The sequence below is a fragment of the Mixophyes fleayi genome, chromosome 6 (genome assembly GCF_038048845.1).
Source record: "Mixophyes fleayi isolate aMixFle1 chromosome 6, aMixFle1.hap1, whole genome shotgun sequence".
In the NCBI taxonomy this organism is placed as follows: domain Eukaryota; kingdom Metazoa; phylum Chordata; class Amphibia; order Anura; family Limnodynastidae; genus Mixophyes; species Mixophyes fleayi.
Window position 1 is genome coordinate 430161 of NC_134407.1, and position 23764 is coordinate 453924.

The window sequence follows — 23764 nt, forward strand, 5'->3', positions numbered from 1 at the left end:
ACAATGCTGGAGATCACTGTGTCATGCTGATTGAGTTAGAATAACAGACTGGAAGCTTTAAAAGGAGGGTGGTGCTTGAAATCATTGTTCTTCCTCTGTTAACCATGGTTAGCTGCAAGAAAACACGTACAGTCATCACTGCTTTGCACAAAAAGGGCTTCACAGGCAAGGATATTGCTGCTAGTAAGATTGCATCTAAATCAACCATTTATCGGATCATCAAGAACTTCAATAGTTGAGAAGAAGGCTTCAGGGCGCCCAAGAACATCCAGTAAGCGTCAGGATCTAAAGTTGATTCAGCTGCTGGATCGGGGCACCACCAGTGCAGAGCTTTCTCAGGAATCTGCACGCACAGTGAGGCAAAGACTTTTGGAGGATGGCCTGATGTCAAGAAGGCCAGCAAAGAGGCCACTTCTCTCTAGAAAAAACTTTAAAGACAGACTGATATTCTGCAACTGCTACAGGGATTGGACTGCTGAGGACTGGGGTAAAGTCATTTTCTCTGATGAATCCCCTTTCAGATTGTTTGGGTCATCTGGAAAAACGCTTGTCCGGAGAAGGAAAGGTGAGCGTTACCATCAGTCCTGTGTCATGCCAACAATAAAGCATCCTGAGACCATTCATGTGTGGGGCTGCTTCTCAGCTAAGGGAGTGGGCTCACTCACAATTTTGCCTAAGAACACAGCCATGAATAAAGAATGGAACCAAAACATCCTCCAAGAGCAACTTCTCCCAACCATCCAAGAACAGTTTGGTGATGAACAATGCCTTTTCCAGCATGATGGACACCTTGCCATAAGGCAAAAGTGATAACTAATTTGCTTGGGGATCAATACATCGAAATTTTGGGTCCATGGCCAAGAATCTCCCCAGACCTTAATTCCATTGAGAACTTGTGGTGTATCCTCATGAGGCGGGTGGACAAACAGAAGCTCACAAATTCTGACAAACTCCAAGCATTGATTAGACAAGAATGGGCGACCTTCAGTCAGTATGTGGCCCAGAAGTTGATTGACAGCTGCCAGGGCGAATTGCAGAGGTCTTCAAAAAGAAGGGTCAACACTGCAAAGCTGTGATTTGGCATTTTCAGTGATTCTCTCGGGAGAGTTTAAACACGCTGATGTATTAACGTGCGAGTTGATAGAAATTCACTAGTAAAGTGTGTTTTTCAAAACCGCCATTCCCAAAATCGCTACAAATCGTAGTCCTGACGTTTTGACACTATCATTGTAATGCTAAAGTGTAATGAAATAGTAAGTCACTAAAATATAATAAAATACAACAAAAAATCCCTTACATATAATCATTAATGAAATTTGTCCCACTAATTTATTCATAAAATAATTCCCCCCCCCGTAAGGTTACAAGCACTGCATTAATGTTAACCATGCTCATTTTTGGTCATAAATATACATTTTAGTTTACAGGTTGTTAAAATTATATTAAAATATTGCACGTTTTTTTTAGAAAAGTTATTTTCCCATTTTTTCACCCATTGTTTTTGAATAACCTTCATTTTAGAGATTAAATCCTTTGCTGCAACAATGCTCTTGTTTGAAATATTATTTTTGCTGACAGCTTCAGGCAGTGGAACTTGCCAGATACTTCAGAATGTTAACAGTGCATTGAACGTAATATTCTTGCTTGTTTACAAAACACGCATGGAACGTGCACACAGGTGTGCACATATTCACATGCAAGCGGATCTCAAGAAATGTTTGTAGTTCAGTTTGGCTCTGGCTATACTTTACTTGCCGTATGTTAACAGACAGAGACACAACACTCTGCAGGATCCACACATGCACATAAAGTCCCATCAGAACGCATGCACAAAAAATATTTAATAAAATAAATATGCAACTGATATGGCTAAAAAACACGTACCTAAGAAGAGATGCCCTGAACTTGAATCGGACACGTGTGTGCACTCAACCCCGTCACGCTCTTACTGCACACGGCCTGTGTGCATACCCCTCCCCCGGTCTTCCCTTCACGTTGTAGGCAGTAGTGTCAGTTGTGTGCGGACATGGATTGCATGTAATTACATTCACTGGTGTAAGCCCCATTGTGGTGCATGTGCAGATCAATTTCACGCAAGATATAACAGGCAAATTGATGATTAATCACGCCCAGTGTGTGTGCACTGCAAACACGGCTTCCTCTGCCCAGCGGATTTCCAAATAAAGTTCCACCAGCGCGACAACCTGCACCAGGCAGTGCTGCATGGCTACAGTCTCATAAGGATATTGCAGAATAAATGTATATGCTGCTGTGATTGTAGCTCCACGTTACTGCAGTACATAAATGTAATTAGAACATATTGTTGTAGCATGGTAGGGCTGGTTTATCCACTAGGCAGCAGAGGCGGTTGTCTTGGGTCTAGAATTTGTTGGTGATACACAAAGTAGGGTACATGAGTGACCTGACTACAGCTAAGTGTATGCATCACAGAATAGAATGATCTTACCTGTCTCTATGGGATCCACTGAAGCCGTTCCCCCGCCGGGTCCTTTAGCTGCACATGCACAGTTCAGAGCTGGGATTTGGTGTTAGGCTGCCGGTGAAGACATTTTATATAGCGGGGGTTTCCCTGAGTAACCCCTGCATAGTAAATAGCGGTGATGCAGATCGCCGGACACCCCACTACTTTATTGATTACCCCATGTGGCTCACAGGTAAATCATCACATTGGTTTGTCAAGTCCCAAATGACCTCAGAAACCAGCACAAACGTAGGTGCAGAATGTCATATATATATATATGTATATATATATATATATATATATATATATGTGTGTGCTCGAATATTGGAGCTTGTTCTTTAAAGGCTCAAACCTTACACGTTATATTGTAGAACAATAACATTTGCTCTATTGCATTCTGTTAGTTTAATACAATTTTTTTTTCAGAATATCATGGCAATGATGGGTTAAATATCCAAGACCAAAACCTTAAAGGAACTCAAAAATGGGCAACCTCTCTGGACAACCTATTAGAAGATCCAGAAGGAGTCGCAGAGTTTACGGTAAGTCAGACATTTCCTATTGGAGATTACTGCTCATGTGACCAGACCTGACACTAGATCATAATAATAGGCTATAAATCTATATAATTACATCTCAAGCAACAGATCCGCCTCAAACAATTTGTACTCTGATGATTGTGAACTCACCAGAGGTCGGCATCACTGCCGTTGTGTGTGACGGATGTTTAGAACTCACTTGGACCCACCTAATGCACACACAGGTATCTACAGCAGGATGTATTCTGTGATCTGGGACATTGCTGCAGCTGTAACAAACGCCAGTACAGTGCTAGTGTGTACAGTGACACCAAACACAACCAACAGTTCCATGCGTTTTACAAGCGCTGGCAATGTGGGTAACATCAGTGAGTGTGGGCATAGGAAGCCGACCGCATCTTCTAGCTGAAATGTTCTTAATGGACATTATCATTAATCATAAATACAATAATACTTACGCATTCCTTGTATGCAATATAAATGGACAAAATTATTATTTATTATTCAACTTGAATTAGCTTTCAACTATATTTGTAATAACAAAAGATATCACCCACAGTTGCCCAGCGATAGTGGCCTGAGTGGTATGTCTCTGTCTGGGCAGATGTCTGTGTGTACATACGCAACAGAAAATATCTGACCTTTCACTTCCACTGCTACAACTATATAGTGTTATATATCCAGCACCCCCCCCCCCCCTGCTCCCCGGGCCAGCCCGCCCCTGCCCCCCCCCCCCCTGCTCCCCGGGCCAGCCCGCCCCTGCCCCCCCTGCTCCCCGGGCCAGCCCGCCCCTGCCCCCCCTGCTCCCCGGGCCAGCCCGCCCCTGCCCCCCCTGCTCCCCGGGTCAGCCCGCCCCTGCCCCCCCTGCTCTCCGGGCCAGCCCGCCCCTGCCCCCCCTGCTCCCCGGGCCAGCCCGCCCCTGCCCCCCCTGCTCCCCGGGCCAGCCCGCCCCTGCCCCCCCTGCTCCCCGGGCCAGCCCGCCCCTGCCCCCCCTGCTCCCCGGGCCAGCCCGCCCCTGCCCCCCCTGCTCCCCGGGTCAGCCCACCCCTGCCCCCCCTGCTCCCTGGGCCAGCCCGCCCCTGCCCCCCTGCTCATTTTCAAAAGACTAACTCAATAAAAAAATATATATTTTGTTTCATTTTGGTAAAAGTCCTACGAGATAATAAGGGGAAGCGTTCGCTGGCCAGAGTCGGTGATACCTACCGCAGGTGGGATTGTCGCCGACATTGGACTGGTTGGTATCGGAAGTCAAAAATAGTCTTTTTGGAGTTTATTAAATAGGCTTCTAAGATTTGTGTCTGGATGAAGCTGTACCCTGCCTTACATATTCTTACAAATGAAGAAACGTCAAAAGTCTGTTTAAGATAGATAGGGGGGATATTACGGTAATAGTGCACGTATTAACGGTAATAGGCTTAGAGTGGCGTTAATCTGGGGGGAATTGAATTCCCCCCTTACAGTCAAAATAAAAGTAATGTTGAAACTGAGAGTGATTAATGTTAACTCCAGATTTAACGCCACAATATGCAAATCTAGACCACAAGGGTTTGAGTAATACCCAACCGTGCCAGAGCCTCCACCCGGCGCTTCCCTGGTGTGGTCTGAATGGAACGCTGTGGAAGAGAGGCAGTATAGCAGATCTTCTGTTTATTACCACAGAGCTGAGTGTGTGTGTCAGTGTATGTTTGTGTGTGCATGTGTTTGTCTGATTATGTGTGTTGGTGTGTGTCTGTGTTTGTGTGTGTGTGTGTGTGTGTCTTATTATGTGTGTTGGTGTGTTTGTGTGTGTCTTATTATGTGTGTTGGTGTGTGTGTCTGTGTTTGTGTGTGTGTGTGTGTCTGTCTTATTATGTGTGTTGGTGTGTGTGTCTGTGTTTGTGTGTGTGTCTTATTATGTGTGTTGGTGTGTGTGTCTGTGTTTGTGTGTGTGTGACTTATTATGTTTGTTGGTGTGTGTGTTTGTGTGTGTCTTATAATGTGTGTTGGTGTGTATGTCTGTGTTTGTGTGTGTGTGTGTCTTATTATGTGTGTTGGTGTGTGTGTGTGTCTGTGTCTGTGTTTGTGTGTGTGTGTCTTATTATGTTTGTTGGTGTGTGTGTGTTTGTGTGTGTCTTATAATGTGTGTTGGTGTGTATGTCTGTGTTTGTGTGTGTGTGTGTCTGATTATGTGTGTTGGTGTGTGTCTCTGTGTTTGTGTGTGTGTGTGTGTCTTATTATGTGTGTTGGTGTGTGTCTGTGTTTGTGTGTGTGTGTCTGTGTTTGTGTGTGTCTTATATGTGTTGGTGTGTGTGTCTGTGTTTGTGTGTTGGTGTGTGTGTCTGTGTTTGTGTGTGTGTGTCTTATTAAGTGTGTTGGTGTGTGTCTCTGTGTTTGTGTGTGTGTCTTATTATGTGTGTTGGTGTGTGTCTGTGTTTGTGTGTGTGTGTGTCTGTGTTTGTGTGTGTGTGTGTGTGTCTTATATGTGTTGGTGTGTGTGTCTGTGTTTGTGTGTTGGTGTGTGTGTCTGTGTTTGTGTGTGTGTGTGTCTTATTAAGTGTGTTGGTGTGTGTCTCTGTGTTTGTGTGTGTGTGTCTTATTAAGTGTGTTGGTGTGTGTCTGTGTCTTATTAAGTGTGTTGGTGTGTGTCTGTGTTTGTGTGTGTGTGTGTGTGTGTGTGTGTGTGTGTCTTATTATGTTTGTTGGTGTGTGTGTCTTATTATGTTTGTTGGTGTGTGTGTTTGTGTGTGTCTTATAATGTGTGTTGGTGTGTATGTCTGTGTTTGTGTGTGTGTGTGTGTGTGTGTGTGTGTGTCTTATTATGTGTGTTGGTGTGTGTGTCTGTATTTGTGTGTGTGTGTGTGTTTGTGCGCCTTTGCCATTCTATGCAATCAATATTAAACGTGCACCATTGGTTGTCGGAATGTTGAAGTCACATCATCCCAGATTCCAGTTAAAATAACAGAAAATTCATCCATTTAGTTGTTCTGTAAATATTATGAAGATGTCCGATGTGTTGGTTGATGTTACTAATAAGCACTGCTTGAAAATATTTATCTTTAAACATTCATGTACTTTCATCTGAAATAATTGAACATTTTACCCTTTCTGATGTGGAGCCACAGTAAAGCAGGGATTCATCTTACATTAAAAGTTTGTTACTTTCCTACTTTTCCTACATCGGTTCAGGGAGCTGCTGGGATGAGGTGGGAAAAGAGGATGTTGTTGGGGATTAATGACATGATTCGTGCCATCAGGTGGGCGGTTTAATCACATCTTAAAGCTCCACCCACCGCAGTAACCGCTTAGTGGCTGTGACGTGATTGCGTGTGGGCGTGGCTTGTTGACTGGAATGTGCCCGCCCACCGTCCAGTAGGTAAGCTCTTTCTAGGAGAATTGCTGGCTTTGTTGGGGGTCATTCTGATTAGGGGTCTCCTGGACATTTCAGGAGAGTAAACCACTAATATTATTATTATTATTATTATTATTGTTATCATCAATTTTTATTTATAAGGCGCCACAAAAGGTCCGCAGCGCCCTACAGAGTACAAACAATAGGACAGTACAAGGTAGAACAGTACAATAAACAAGTAACACTATAACTTTGGTAACAGCTAATAAGAAAGGGTGAGCGAGGAATATTCAGCACAAGCTGGAAACCTGGGCCCAAGAGTGTGGTCACGGCTGACAGGTTAGGAACTACTAACAAGGTGCAGAGAAAAGCGAGAGAGGAGTCAGAGGGCAGAAAGCCCAGAAGGAGGTGGGCAGAGAAGCTGGAGAAAACAAGAGGAGAGAGGGCCTTGTTCAAGGAGCTTACACTCTAAAGGAAAGGGCGGACAAACTGAAGACACAATGGGTGAAATTGGGACAGGGTCGCACAGAGTAAGAAGGAGGAAGGGGGTAGAAGGGATGAGAGGGAGAGGTAGCCGACAGTTAAGCAGATGACTGAAAGGTTTTTAATGACCATTTGAAGTTGCACAGATTGGGGGATGTTCTGATAGAATGGGGGAGGTGATTCCAATGGAGGGGGGCAGCATGGGAGAAGTCTTGGATACGTGAGTGAGATGAGGTTATCAGAGGGGAGGAGAGGCGACGATCATTGGTTGATTGCAGCGGACGGAGTGTGAATAGAAATGAGATTGGAGATGTCGGGAGCAGTGGAGTTGGTGAGGGCCTTGTATGTGAGAGTGAGGAGCTTGAAATGTATTCTGTAAGGGAAGCGGAGCCAGTGTAAGGCTCGGTAGAGGGGTAGACAGATATGGAGCGGCGAAAAAGGAAGATAAGTCCAGCAGAGGCATTGAGTATAGATCAAAGAGGAGCGAGATGGGAGCGTGGGAGGCCAGTAAGGAGAAGGTGGCAGTAGTCCAGACAAGAGATGACTACTGAGTGAATAAGAGATTTGGTGGCATCCTGGGAGAGGAAGGGCTGGTAGTGAGCAATTTTGCGCAACTGGAAGTGGCAGGATCTGGCAAGAGATTGAATGTAAGGGGCAACATAGAGAGAAGAGTCAAGGATGACACCCAGGCAGCGGAGTTGGGGGACAGATGAGATAGTGGTATTGTTAACAGTAATAGAGAGGTTGGAGGGGAAGGAGGTTCTAGACGGAGGGATGACAATGAGTTCAGTTTTGACAATGTTGAGTTTAAGAAATTTTGTGACCCCCATGAATAACATTCAGTAAATTGTAGATTGCAGAATGAGTCTGTATAATGCAATGGGGGCATTCTTATAAAGATGCATTATACAAAATAGGAAAAATGTTTTGTAGAATTGATGTTGATTAGATATGTCCCTTGTATGAGAGATGCTATCCTCTTACATTGTTCAACCTCATCAGCATCATGTGATGCCTACAGAGTAAGTAGCAGCTGTCACTAAAGCTATTAAACACAAATATTGAGACAACAGTTTCTCTGTGTTCAGCATAACTTACCCTCATAAATTACCCCATAACCTACCCCATAACCTAACACCATCATTTACTTCATAATCTATGCCCATAATCTACCCCATAACCTAGCCCAAAAACGTATTCCCATAACCTACCCCATAACCTAACACCATCATTTACCCCATAATCTACCCCATAACCTACCTCCATAACTTTTTCCTATAACCTACCCCCATAATTTACCCCATAACCTAACCACATATCTTAGCCTCATAACTTATCCCAAAATTTACCCCCATAACTTATTGACATAACTTACTCCATAACCTACCTCATAATTTACCATATAACCTACCCCCATAACTTGCACCATAACCTACCTCATAACTTATCACCATATAACCTACCCAATAATTTACCTCATATAACGTACCTCATAACCTACCCCCATAACTAACCCTTGTTTACTTTCCCTGAGAAGGTCTATACTAGTCAGGATTCCGAGTGGTCCCTACATATAAATATGATGAACCTGTCCTGTTACACCCTGTACCGTCACCCGTCCTCCGGCTCCATCGAGCCACAGAGCTCTCCTCTATGACTAGATCCATGTAGGAATGGGAGACGCAGTAATGACGGAGGAAGAGAATAATGTTCTTCCATCTCCAGAGCCCGACTGCTCCTTCCCATAAAACCAGTGTTGATGTTATTATGTAACTATTTCTTCCAGCCTCAGCCTTGTCCATGTCCTGAGTCTGCAGTTATATTAATGCTTCATACAGGGTGATTATTGTGCTACTTTATCTCTATATATAAAATAATGTGACTTCACTGACGCTCCTTTATTATCCACATTCAGGGATCAACACTGCAAACCTGCTATAAAACTCAGAGGTTCTAAGTTTCTTACAACAGTATTTAACCAAAAATGAAAATGAGTATGTGACAAATAACAGTTTGCCTGGTTCTGAGTGTTACTTTCAACCATTTTTCATGATAATTTGTCCAATAGGTGGCATTATTATATCACACAAATAACAGTGAAATCATGTGCTTTTATAGAATACACTATAAATGTAGTGTAGTCATTTATATACTTCCATGCTTCCTATTCTCATACAGAAGTGCACAATGTCATATCTCATTAATTGTTGTATTTTAGGACTTCTTGAAGAAAGAATTCAGTGAGGAGAATTTGCTGTTTTGGTTGGCGTGTGAGGACTTCAAGAAAACAGAAGACCAGGAACAGGTAACATTTCACACATTGTCCCCTTAGCTGTTATAGAGACTCACAAATAGCTTGTAAAATATATCAAAGGCAACTTATACTAAATTAAATTAAGGATGAGCGGGCTCGGATTCCGCTAATCCGAGCCCACCCGAACAGTGCGGATCCGACGGGATCCGAGCACTGTTCGGGTATTTCTGGCTCCCAAAAAAAATGAAACTGAGGCTCTGACGTCCAAGTCTCGCGTCGGATCTCGCGAGACTCGGATTGCATAAATTCCCCGCTAGCGGCCGCCATTTTCATTTGGGCTGTGATCAGGGTAGAGGGAGGTTGTAGGGTAGTGGTACTCCTGCGTGATCAGTCCAGTTGCGCTTTATGCTTGTGTCCAGTGCTCTGTCCTTGCTGAGTCCAGTGGTGCTTTATGCTTGTGTCCTGTGCTCTGTCCTGCTGAGTCCAGTGGTGCTTTGGCCAATGTCTGTCCTGCTGAGTCCAGTGGTGCTTTAGTCCTGTGCATTTTTGTGCTAAGTCCATAGTAATTGTCTAATTATTAAAAACTCAAAAAAAATTATACAAAAAAAAGTAAAAAAAAATTATTTAAAAAGTATAAAAAAATTCTAGAGCAATATATTATTGCAGTCCTGAAATATTAGTACTGCAATACCTACATTCACTGTTTCTGCAGTCCAAAAAATAGGAACTGCAATCTATATTACTACGTTCACTGTTTCAGCAGTCCAAAAAATAGGAACTGCAATCTATATTACATTTACTACGTTCAATTTTTAAGCATTTCCAAAGTGTGTGTGGTTTAGGGGTACACTCATTAGTTCTGCATATAATGGAGTACAAAAATTTGGGGGATAAAGTAGGGAAAGAGCAAGACCTACTTCCTCCTAATGCTGAAGCTGCTGCCACTAGTCATGACATAGATGATGAAATGCCATCAACGTCGTCTGCCAAGGCCGATGCCCAATCTCCTAGTAGAGGGCATGTAAAATCCAAAAACCCAAAGTTGACTAAAATTACCAAAAAAAGAAAATTAAAAACATCTGAGGAGAAACGAAAACTTGCCAATATGCCATTTACGACACGCAGTGGCAAGGAACGGCTTAGGCCCTGGCCCGTGTTCAGGTCTAGTGGTTCAGCTTCACCCAAGGATCTGAGCCCCCCTCCTCCTCCCCCCCCTCTAAAAAATTTAAGAGACTTAAGCTGTCATCAATAACACAGCAAACAACTCTGCCTTCTAAACAGATGACATCACTAATCCCCAAGGCGAGTCCAAGGGTGTTGGTGGTTGTGAAGCCTGACCTTCCCATCTCTGTACGGGAAGAGGTGGCTCCTTCCACCATTTGCAGCACGCCCTCTGCATATGCTGGAAGGATCACCCACAGTCCAGTTACAAATGTGGCTAATGAAGGTGTGAATGTTGTACACCGGGAGGAGGATATTGATGTAGCTGGCGCTGAGGAGGAACTTGACGAGGAGGATGCTGATGTGGTTATCATAAATGAGCCACCAGGGGGGGAAACAGTTGTTGTCCATGGGATGAAAAAGCCCATCGTCATGCCTGGTCAGAAGACCAAAAAATCCACCTCTTCTGTCTGGAGTTATTTTTATCCGAATCCGGACAACAAATGTATGACCATATGTACCTTATGTAAAGCTCAAATAAGCAGGGGTAAGGATCTTGGCCACCTAGGGACATCCTCACTTATACGTCACCTGAAGAACCTTCATAATTCAGTGTTTAGTTCAGGACCTGTGGCTAGGACCGTCAGCAGTCCAGGGACACCTAAATCCCTTGGTCCTGTTGGATACATACCACCAACACCCTCCTCGTCAATTTCCTCCACGATCTCGATCAGAGATAGTCCTGTAGTCCAGAAATATTAGTACCAGAGATTAAACTACATTCACTGTTCCTGATTGGTTTGTTAAAGTGCGCATGTCCTATTTCAACAACATCAGGGTGGGTGGGAGGGCCCAAGGACAATTCCATCTTGCACCTCTAGCAAACTCTTGCAAACTGCCATCCTGTCTGCCACTGCAGCGCCACTCCTAGATGGGCCACGTGTTTGTGCCGCCCACTTGTGTCGCTTAGCTTAGACATCCAGCTACCTCGGTGCAACCTTTTGGACTAAAAACAATATTGTGAGGTGTTCAGAATAGACTGGAAATTAGTGGAAATGAATGTTATTGAATGTTATTGGGGTTAATAATAGTGTAGGAGTGGAAAAAACGAAAAAACTGGATTTTAGTGCTTTTTATGCTTTTTTAATTATAAATCAGAACCCAAAACCCTAAAAGTGCCCGGTGCACACCCTTAAATTAAATCCATGCTGATCTGGAGGAAGGAAAATCATGGCCGAGATGGTGACACTGTGATTATCATTATATATAGGGTGACTTAGTGATTATCATTATATATAGGGTGATACAGTGATTATCATTATATATAGGGTGACTTAGTGGTTAGTGGTTATCTTTATATATAGGGTAACACAGCAGTTAGCATTATATATAGGGTGATACAGTGGTTATCTGTCACACGGCGCTCATTCGGCTTCCATAACCGAAGACTAAGACACTCACCTGTGCCTCATTAAGCAGACCTCAAACCCTTAGTGTTGATCTGCACATGTGCAGACTGAGTACCTGTCTGTTTCTGGCAAGATTCCTATTGGTTCCTGGTTCTGGCTCTAAACTTGAAAAGGCACCTCCTCCCATTCTTCTGGGCCTGTTGATCAAGTTACCTGTCCGATTAGGTTCCTACCTATTCTGTGAGCCTCCACCTGGATCGTCAGTGTCTACGCTGTGTTGCCGTCCCACGGGCTATACTGCTCAAACTGCACCTGTCTCCGCTGTGTTGCGGTCCCACGGGCTATACTGCTCAAGCTGCACCTGTCTCCGCTGTGTTACCGCTCCACAGACTACATCACTCAAGCTTCATCTACTCCGCATTTGCCTCTGTGGCTCAGTGGCATTACAGGTCGTATCATCTAAGCTGCTTGTTCTTATCTACTCCTGCTGGCTGAACTGTTCCTATTTCATCTATGCATATAATGGCATAACAGGGTATCTCACTCTTGCTGCATCTCCTGTGACTACATTTTTGCCTGGACTGTTACTTGTACCTCCGATGTTGTGCTGCCTTACTGTGGTTCCATATACCTGCTGCATTACCATCTCTACTCTATTGCTGGACTGTTCATGCTATTGGTATATTTGAATACACCGATTATTTAACTAATTGTATTCATTCATACTATATTGCCGGTGGCACTGCTCACCCTGGTTCTACGTTCCTTGTATCAATATACTGAGACTGTTCTGTTGATCATTCAGTCATCATTAAAACGCTGATTGTACTTTTATCCTGCATCTGTTTTCTATTCGCTGTCTGGGTGTAGAACTTACAACGTCACCAGTGTGCCAACGTTACACCAGTCACTATCACTCCCCTGGGACCCTGCCCAACATCCCTGGTAGGGACCGCGACCTGCGGGTGAACGCCGCTAAATCAAAGTCACCTTGCGGTGACCGCTGGTGAAAACCATTCGCCCGTTACACTCCGCGCCATGCTAGGGGTAACATTTGTTGGGCGGATCCAAGAGTCCAGAATACCAAACCGTGACATTATCATTATATATAGGGTGACACAGTGGTTAGCATTATAATAGCATTATATATAATATATATATATTATATATATATAATATAGCATTATCCCTGTTACCCCCTACATCTCTAACCTCCTCTCCATACACACTCCTGCCCGCTCCCTGCGCTCAGCCAATGATCGCCGCCTCTCCTCCTCTCTTATCACTTCTTCACACTCCAGAATCCAAGACTTTTCCCGTGCAGCCCCCCTTCTCTGGAACGACCTCCCTCGCTCCATCCACCTCTCTCCTACTCTGTGCTGCTTCAAACGTGCACTGAAAACTCACCTCTTTCGCAAAGCCTACCAACCATCTACTTAACCACCTCACCTCCTCCACTCGCTCTCCCTTCTCTCTTCTGGTTCCCCTTGTGCCTGGTTCTGTCTACCCTCCTTTAGGATGTAAGCTCACATGAGCAGGGCCCCTTCCCTCCTGTCTCCTCACCTGTTCTTTGGCTCCATGCTTATTGCAGCAGCCTGCCTGGAGTTCCTGAAGTATTGGTATTTTTGTTTATTGTTCTGTACTGTTTCACCCTGTATAGTCTACTGTTTGTACTGTGTACGGCGCTGCGGAAATCTTGTGGCGCCTAACAAATAAATGATAATAATACTAATAATAGGGTGACATAATAGTTAGCATTATATATAGGGCAACACAGTAGTTAGCATTATATGTAGGGTGACTCAGTGGTAGTATATATATATATATATATTGTACACACTATATGGACAAAAGTATTGACCTCACCTGTTAATTATTAAATTGAGGTGTTTCAATCAGACCCGTTGCCAGAGGTGTATAAAATCTAGCACCTAGCAATGCAGTCTCCATTTTCAAACATTTGTGATAAAAAATAAGTCGTTCTGTTCTGAAGAGCTCAGTGACTACAAGCGTGGTACTGTGATAGGATGTGTGGTACTGTGATAGGATGTGTGGTACTGTGATAGGATGTGTGGTACTGTGATAGGATGTGTGGTACTGTGATAGGATGTGTGATACTGTGATAGGATGTGTGGTACTGTGATAGGATGCCACCTTTACAATAAGACGGTTCATGAAATTTCATCCTTGCTAGATATTCCATGGTCAATTGTAAGTGATATTATTAGAAAGTGGAAGTGTTTAGGAACAACAGCAACTCAGCCACGAAGCAGAAGACCACGTAAAATCACAGAGCGGGTTCAACGACTGCAAAGGCACATGGTGCGTAAAAGTCACCAACGCTCTGTTCCGAACTTTCACTGGCATTAATGTAAGCACAAAAACTGTGCAGAGGGAGCTTAATGGATGGGTTTCCAAAGCCGAGCAGCTGCATGCAGCCTCACATCACCAAGACCAATGCCAAGCGTTGGATAGAATGGTGTAAAGCACACCGACACTGGACTGTGGAAACGTGTTCTGTGGAGTGATGAATCACGCTTCTCTGTTTAGCAGTCAGATGGGCGAGTCTGGGTTTGTTATGCTTCCAACTTTGTGGTAACAGTTTGGGGAAGGCCCTTTTCTATTCCAACATGACTGTGCCGCAGTGCACAAAGCAAGGACTACAAAGACATGGTTTGATGAGTTTGATGTGGAAGAACTTGACTGGCCCGCACAGAGCCCTGACCTCAACCCCATCGACCACCTTTGGAATGAACTGGAGCAGAGATCGCGAGCCAGGTCTTCTCATCCAACATCAGTGTCTGACCTCATAAATGCTCTATTGAATGAATGGGCACAAATTCCCACAGATACACTCCAACACCTTGTGGAGCCTTCCAAGCAGTGGAAGCTGTTATTGCTGCAAAAGGGGGACCAACTCCATATTAAAGTATATGTATTTGAATACAATGTCATTACAGTCCCTGTTGGTGTAATGGTCAAGCGTTTGAATACTTTTGTCCATATAGTGTGTGTATATATATATATATATATACACTATATAGACAAAACGATATACACTTATACAAAACAATCATCAACAACATTAAGACCACTTGCCTATTGTGTAGATCCCCTCGTGCCACCAAAACAGCTCTGACCCGCCAAGGCAGGGACTTCACTAGTCCTCTCAGGGTGTCCTGTGGTATCTGACACCAAGAGGTTAGCAACAGGTCCTTTAAGTCCAGTAAGTTGCCAGGTGGGGCCTCCATGGCTCTGACTTGTATTTGCTGCACATCCCACAGATGCTCGATCGGATTGTGATCTGGGGAATTTGGAGGTCAAGTCAAAACCTTGAACTCTTTATCATGTTCCTCAAACCATTCCTGAACATTTTTTTTGCAGTGTGGCAGGGAGCATTATCCTGCTGAAAGAGGGCACTGCCATCAGGGAATACCGCTGCCATGAAGGGCTGTACTTGGTCTGTAACAATGTTTAGGTCGGTGGTACGTGTCAGAGTAACATCCACATGAATGTCAGGATCTAAAGTTTCCAAGCATAACTTTGCCAAGACCATCACACTGTCTCCGCCGGCTGCCTTCTTCCCATAGTACATCCTGGTGCCACCTCTTCACCAGGTAAATGAAGCTCATGCTCCCGGCCGTCCACATGATGTAAAAGAAAATGAGATTCATAAGACCAGGCCACCTTCTTCCATTGCACCATGGTCTAGTTCTGGCACTCATGTGCCCATTGTAGGTGCTTTCATCAGTGGTTAGCATGGGCACTCTGACCGGTCTGTGGCTGCACAGCCCCATACGCAGCCATCTGCAGTGTACTATGTGTTCTGATACCTTTCTATCATAACCAGCATTACCTTTTTCAGCAGTTTGTGCTACAGTAGCTCTGCTGTGGGATTGGACCTGACAGGCACCTTCGATCCCCATTCACATTGATGAGCCTTGGGTGCCCATGACCCTGTCGCTGGTTTAACCGTTATCATTCCTTGGACCACTTTTGGCACTTTTACTAACTGCTGCATACTGGGAACACCCCACAAGACCTGTCACTTTGGAGACTCTCTGACCCAGTCATCTAGCCATCACAATTTGGCCCTTGACAAAGTCACTCAAATGCTTATGCTGGCCCATTTTTCCTGCTTCCAACACATCAGCTATAAGAACTGAACTGACTGTTCACTTGCTGCCTCATATATTCCTACCTCCCTGGCCGGTGCCATTGTAATGAGATATTTGGTGTTAATCACTTCACTTTTTCAGTGGTTTCAACATTGTGGCTCATCAGAATATATATATATATATATATATATATATATATATATATAGTGACACAGTGGTTATATGGTGATACAGTGGTTAGTATATATGTATGTATATATATATATATATATATATATGTATAAACTGTTTATGAGGCCTGATAAATATGTCCAGTTTAAACAACAGCTAAGAGACCTAAGATAACACATGGGTGTTCACCGGCCCCTGCAGACAAAGATTTGGAAGATGAAGACGAGGAGATCTCCCTCACCCAGAGCACTCCTATAACACAGTTGGAGATGTGAACCCAGTGAAAAGCAAAGTATGTGGTCACAGGTATGAGAGAGAAGCAACTGAAAGGATGATTGAAAACAAACTTCAGCATTTATAGCACATGTAGGTAACACCGGCACACAGTGCTATATAGCACATGTAGGTAACACCGGCACACAGCGGTATATAACACATGTAGGTAACTCTGGCACACAGTGGTATATAGCACATGTAGGTAACTCTGGCACACAGCGGTATATAACACATGTAGGTAACTCTGGCACACAGCGGTATATAGCACATGTAGGTAACTCTGGCACACAGCGGTATATAACACATGTAGGTAACACCGGCACACAGTGGTATATAGCACATGTAGGTAACACCGGCACACAGCGGTATATAACACATGTAGGTAACTCTGGCACACAGCGGTATATAGCACATGTAGGTAACTCTGGCACACAGCGGTATATAACACATGTAGGTAACTCTGGCACACAGCGGTATATAACACATGTAGGTAACTCTGGCACACAGCGGTATATAGCACATGTAGGTAACTCTGGCACACAGCGGTATATAACACATGTAGGTAACTCTGGCACACAGCGGTATATAACACATGTAGGTAACACCGGCACACAGCGGTATATAACACATGTAGGTAACACCGGCACACAGTGGTATATAATACATGTAGGTAACACCGGCACACAGTGGTATATAACACATGTAGGTAACACCGGCACACAGTGGTATATAACACATGTAGGTAACTCTGGCACACAGTGGTATATAACACATGTAGGTAACTCTGGCACACAGCGGTATATAACACATGTAGGTAACTCTGGCACACAGCGGTATATAACACATGTAGGTAACTCTGGCACACAGCGGTATATAACACATGTAGGTAACACCGGCACACAGCGGTATATAGCACATGTAGGTAACTCTGGCACACAGCGGTATATAGCACATGTAGGTAACTCGGGCACACAGCGGTATATAGCACATGTAGGTAACACCGGCACACAGTGGTATATAGCACATGTAGGTAACTCTGGCACACAGCGGTATATAGCACATGTAGGTAACTCTGGCACACAGCGGTAGCTGAAAGGAAAAGTGGTGCAAGATGGAATTGTCCTTGGGACCCTCCCACCCACCATTATAATGGATCTTAAAAAGGACATGCACACTTTAACAGAACAAGCACTTCAGCACAAGGAGCCACTTTTGTGGTTGAAGTGCTTGGTTTGTTTGGGCCCCCCACAAAACAAGGTAACAATGGGCTTAAGGCAGCTAAGGTAACAGTGCTGTCAATGAACTCTACAGTGGCAAGACGTTGTCATCATCTTCAGCCTCATCCTCACCCTCATCAGTGTATACTTCATCCTAACACAATATTAATTCATCCCCGCAGGAAATCACCATTACAGAAGTCTCTGTAATATCAATGTCAAAAACATTACCTTTTTAAAGAAAAAAACACATCTTTAATAAAGGTGAAACTTTACTGTAGAAAAACTTAAAATTGCCAACATATCATTTTACCCAAATATTAATAAGCATTCCAGCATCAGCTAGCTTCCTTCTCCCAGCTAGATCCCAACACCTACAATCTACACTGTCATCATTATAACCCTCATCAGTGTATACATCATCATCACTCAATACTAATTAATCCTGGCTGGAATCCACCATTACAGAAGTCTATGTACTTTGACCTATTGCCAGTAAAGGCCTTCCTTGTGGAAATTGTAGTTCATTTTACAAGAGAGCTGTTACGATTTTTGGGCAATTTTTCAAAATGTTCTGCTGAATTATCTGAATTAATTTCCTTGGGTCTCTTAGAAAAGCTTAGTTTTTTTCTAGCAGCAGTAGCCTGAAAAACTGAAGGAGGGGATGCCGTCGTGTCAGGTACCGCTTCAGCTGTCAGCTTGCTCACCAGGAGCTCATTGCATCTAATTGTGATCTGGGACAGTGGGAAACAAAGAGAAAACATAGCTCTTAAACCTAGGAGCAAGCATAGTTGCCAAAATGTAGTGATACGATTTTCAGAAGTTGATAGCTCTTCGATCCTGGCGAAGCGATTTAAGTCCGACATACTTAGCGTAATTTCTTTGTTTCATCTCCTTCAATTTTTCAAGGTGCTTTTTCAAAAGTCTAATTTAGGGAATCACTTTGCTCAAGCTAGCAGTGTCTGAACTCGGTTCACAGGTGACTAATTTGAATCTTTTCAGCATCTTGCCCAACACAGAAAGTATTCTCCACTGCGACTAAAATACATTCCCACTTCTTTCCCAATGTCATGACTTGTGGAGTAAGCATGGATGGCTTTTTTCGCTGTTCCGCCATCTTCACAAGCATAAAAAGTGTGTAATTCCACCTTATTACCACCTCTTGCTTCAGTTGTTGGCAGCGCAAAATAATTGTTCTTGCAGCTGCTGCAATTTCAAACATGCTATTGCAGAGGGCCGAAAGTGCAGAAATTTTTTCGAGCCACAGACAGCATCTCCTGCATGTCCCTGTCATTTTAAAAACAAACTTTTTACCACCAAGTAGATTGTGTAAACAAAACAGGGAATTTCATCTAGCTGTAATGCTCTGACAATATTAGCAGCGTTATCATAAATGACATATCCTTAGGAGTCCAAACAGGATAAGTCATGTTGCAAAGACATCCCTTAGTTTTTCAAACAGATTATCATCGGTATGCCTCCTAGTGGAGCCGCTGATACAGAGTAGCCTGCCTCGGAAATAATCTGGCATTGTTGAAGGCAATTCACCAACCCAGTGGGCTGTCACAGTCATATAATCTTTACTTTGCCCAGTTCTGCTCGTCCACATATCTGTGGTAAAGTGTACAGAGGGTAGAATGGCATTTTGTAGCCCAATAATTACATTTTATGGAACCTGCTGGTAGAGGTGAGGAAATGTGTTTCTGTTAGGGCTGACGGCAACTATCATAAACTTGTAGAACAGGTAACAGAGGTCTTCACCTATCGCAGCCGCCTTTCCCGTAGAGCTGAACGTGCTCACAGGTTGTCGGATGCCCCCAGGTCTTCAGCTCAGAGTAGTACAAGTTTATAACCTTACCGTAGTGCAGACGAGGGCCAGGTGGTAGAAACAGTGAAGTCCAAAAATGGGCCGAGGTCAAAGGGTACAGCAAGCAGTGGTAGTGAGGTCCAGGCAGAAGTCAGGGCTTGGGGCAAACAGCGTATCCAGGTAACAAGCAGAGGTCAGGGTCACGAGCAATCCAGCAGAGTCCAGTAAGCGAGCCAAGGGTCATACACAGCAGAATAACAAGAGCAGAGGAGCAGAGAAAGGAGCAGGTAAGTACACTGAAACAGGAATTATAACCGGCAGGGAGGCTAAGCTAATATACCAGGAAGGGCCAATGAAATTGGAGGGAAAAGGATGATAATCATTCCCCACCCTGGGAATGAGTAACTAGCAGCCTGACGCGTGTGCCCGGCTGGTCAGCTGGCCGGGTCACGGCGGTGATGAGAGGAGCGCCTCGACCATCGCCATGGCAACCGCGGGGCGAAAACCGGAAGTGACGCCCCGGTCATCATGACGAAGGCCGGGACGTGTCTGTGGAGCCAGAACGAGTTGCGGCGGTGCCTGAGCCGCTACGGCTTGTAACAGTTTCTAGTAAAATGGTGTTGTGATGGAATTTGGTAACGAGGACACAAGACCTCAATTTACTGTCTAAAACCAGCTGCATTAATTGTGGATATTGGAAGCAGATCTAATAGTCGCTTAGTCGCCATGACGTCTGAGATCCACTTTGCAATTGAGTGACAGCTTTCATACTTGCTTCCTCTTGCAATGGATTGTTTAACAGTCAATTGTTGTAAACTACTAGTAGTCTACTTCTGGGTTGAAGATCACCCCATCATCATCATCATCATCATCAGCAGCAGCAGCAGCGGGACTAACGCTCAAGAATTCTTCAGAGTAATCCTGGATAAGGGAGAAGTCATCTAGCCTTGGTAACTTGGATGCAGAACTAACTCAGATCACTAGTGAGGATATTAATGAGAAAGGTGTTGTCAGTGTGGCTTTACAAACGCTACAAATGGCTAGACAACTGTTGTCAGGATTGGGTAAAAATAATTCCACACATAAGAGGTGGATTTTTTTGGTCTTATGCCCAGACATGACAATGGCCTTCTTCTTATCACTGGCGAGAACTGCTTCCACTGGTGCAGGATTTACACAAACAACATAATCCCATTAACATCCTCATTAGCGCTGTCGTCAGCTACACAAATATCCCCCTCATCCTGTTGCAAATATAAAATGGTATCCTACATTTGTGTATCACCGGGTACACTAAGAGGCATACTGCTGATAACCTGTTTGAAAACCTAAGGGATGTCTTTGAAACATGGCTTATCCCATTTGGACTCTCCTGAGGATATGACATTTGTGATAATGCCACCAATATTGTGAGAGCATTACAACGGGGAGAATTCCATCACATTCCCTGTTTTGCTCACACAATAAACTTGGTGGTACCAAGCTTTTTATAAAACGACAGTAACATGCAGGAGATGCTTTTTGTGTCCTGAAATAATTTGGGTCATTTTCGGCATTCTGCAACAGCATGTAGGAGATTGCAGCTGCTGCAAGAAGAATCGAATTTAAGGGGGAATGTACTTTAGTCCAGCGCAGTGGAGAATTCTTTCCGTGTTGTACAAGGTGCTGAAACCACTCTAACTAGTCACCTGTGAAGTGAGTTCAGACACTGTTAGCTTGAGTCAAGTGATTCCCCTAATTTGACTTTTGGAAAAACAGCTAGAAAAATTGAAGGAGATGAAACTAAGCAAATTTATTCGCTTCACCAGGATTTGAGCGTTATGAACATCTTGAAATCGGATCACTACATTTTGGCAACTGTGCATGATCCTAGGTTTAAGAGCTATGTCTTCTCTTTCTTTCCAGCTGACCCAGATCTCAAGAGATGCAACGAGCTTCTGGTCAGCAAGCTAACTGCTCAAGTTGTACATAACACGATGACTCATCCTCCCTCAGTTTCTTTGGCAACTGCTGCTAGGAAAAAACTTTGCTTTCCCAAGACACCCAGTGATTATGCAGATGAGTCAGCACAACATTTTGACATTTGGTCTGGTCTAAAAGGATTGCCAAAAAATCGTAACAGCTCTGTCGTAAAATGAACTACAAATTCCACAGGGAAGTCCTTTACCGGCAATTACATCAAAGTACAGAGACTTCTGTAATGGTGGATTCCAGCGGGGATGTATTAGTATTGTGTGAGGATGATGTACACACTGATGAGGGTGAGAATAATGACAGTGTAGATTGCAGGTGCTGAGTTCTAGCTGAGAGAAGGGAGCTAGCTGAGGCTGGTATACTTGTTAATTTTTTGGGTGGAAAGGCATGTTGGCAATTTTATGTTTCTCTACAGTAAACTTTCATCTTTATAAGAGAGGTGTTTTTTTCTCTGTAAAGGTAGAAGGCTTTTTTTACATTTTTGTTTCCTGACTTAAAACCACTGTGCACTTTAACATAGGCTTTAGCATATGACGTAGAGGGATTAGTATCATCATGACTGAGACTGGAGTGTGACAAGAACAATGTGATTGGAGACTGGAGAGTGACGAGGGCACTATCACCCACCCCCTTTTCGCTCTGGAGCTATGCACAGTAGAATGTCACTAGACACTTTTAAGAACACTGACAGACCTATTTTTACAATTTCTGTTTCAGCACTAAACACTGCCACCTCTCCTATTTCTGGGTGAGCACAGTAGAATGTGACTGGAGACCTTTTTTATCTAATACTGATTTCTATTAAAGCTTTTAATTACAGGGTACAAAAAAATACACAATAAAATATAAGGGATATGGGGGAGAGGAGAGGGAAGAGGGAAGAAGAAAAGAGGAGGCAGTACATATCAATACAATCAGAAAGTGCAAATCTTAACACCTTAACATATTGCAACTCATTCGGCTCATACCATGGGGAACAATCTCTAGAACTTGCTGTGACAAATTTAAATTTAAAGGGAGACTCAAAGGGTCTGGCCGAGTCTGAGTTTTGGAGAAATATAGGTACTTATAGCAATCTTGGTTAGTGATTTGGAATTTTCCTCTCAAATGTGAGAAGGGTAATAAAGATAAGTCAGAATGGAGTGTTTTAATATTGTTAATACCCCTAGAGTACCACAAGGACAGGCTTAGATTAGATATAAATTTATCTAAGGCGAGGAGGGAGAGATTAGAAGTGGGAAGAGTGACCACATTAGATGTAGCACAGTGGCCTAGTGGTTAGCACTTCTGCCTCACAGCACTAGGGTCATGAGTTCGATTCCCGACCATGGCCTTATCTGTGTGGAGTTTGTATGTTCTCCCTGTGTTTGCGTGGGTTTCCTCCGGGTGCTCCGGTTTCCTCCCACACTCCAAAAACATACCGGTAGGTTAATTAGCTGCAATCAAAATTGACCCTAGTCTCTCTCTCTCTGTCTGTCTCCCTTCCTCTCTGTCTGTGTGTGAGTGTGTGTCTATAGTAGGGAATTTAGACTGTAAGCTCCAATGGGGCAGGGACTGATGTGAATGAGTTCTCTGTACAGGGCTGCGGAATTAGTGGAATTCCAATGGGAATGTATAGTTAAGGCCTCTCTCCAGGTCAACCCAAGGTTTATGGGAACTTGGAAGAGACCTATCTCATAGCAGTGCTAAAATGGCTGCTTCCTTGTATTTCACTAGATCTGGTAAGGCTAGACCTCCTGTCTTTTATGAATGGGACATAGTCGAGTGAGCGAGTTTATGTGGTTTGCCCTTCCATACATAAGAGGTAAGTATACAATGTATACAATGTACAAAGCAAGCATGGAGAGAGGGTTAGGTGGAAGGTTGGTAGGCTTTGAGGAAGAGATGAGCTTTGAGTGCCCGTTTGAAGGAGCACAAGTTAGGGGACAAACGGATGGAGCGTGGGAGGTCATTCCAGTGGAGGGGGGCAGCTCGGGAAAAGTCTTGAATTCTGGAGTGGGATGAGGTGATCAGAGTGGAGGAGAGGCGACGGTTATTGGCCGGTCGCTGGGACCGAGTGGCAGTGTGGATGAAGAGGAGATTGGAGATATAAGGGGCAGTAAAGTGGCAGTGAGCCTTGTAGATGAGGGTAAGAAGTTTAAAAAGGATTCTGTAGGGGAAGGGAAGCCAGTGTAGGGCAAGGCAGAAATGGGAGGCAGAAGAGGAACAGCGAGAAAGGAAGATAAGCCTTGCAGCCACATTGAGTATAGAAAGAAGGGGGGCAAGTTGAGAGCGTGGAGGCCTGTGAGGAGAAGGTTACAGTAGTCAAGCCGGGAAATGATAAGCATGGATAATAGTTTTGGTTGCTTCCAGAGGTAGGAAGGGCAGGATGCGGGCGATGTTGCTTAGTTGGAGGTGACTGGATTGGGCAAGGATTGAATGTGGGTGACAAGAGAGGGAGGAGTTGAGGGTGACGCCTCCGCAGCGGAGTTGGGGGACAAAAGAGATGGTGGAAATGTTAACAGTGATGGAGAGATCCAGGTGGGATGAGGACTTAGACAGAGGG

General features: G+C 44.0%; 1 protein-coding gene across 2 annotated transcripts in view; it reads left to right on the forward strand.

The window, feature by feature from the left end:
• Positions 1–23764, forward strand: part of RGS10 (regulator of G protein signaling 10) — a 42108-nt gene that overhangs the window by 10183 nt on the left and 8161 nt on the right. The window contains exons 2-4 of one of the 2 annotated variants that reach the window (XM_075215546.1): positions 2909–3024; positions 9051–9137; positions 12046–12490. In XM_075215546.1, the coding sequence (XP_075071647.1) occupies positions 2909–3024; positions 9051–9137; positions 12046–12345 (503 nt within the window). In that variant the 3' untranslated portion in view covers positions 12346–12490. Of the gene's footprint in view, positions 1–2908; positions 3025–9050; positions 9138–12045; positions 12491–23764 lie in introns of those variants that run through there. The other variant, XM_075215547.1, reaches the window with a different exon arrangement.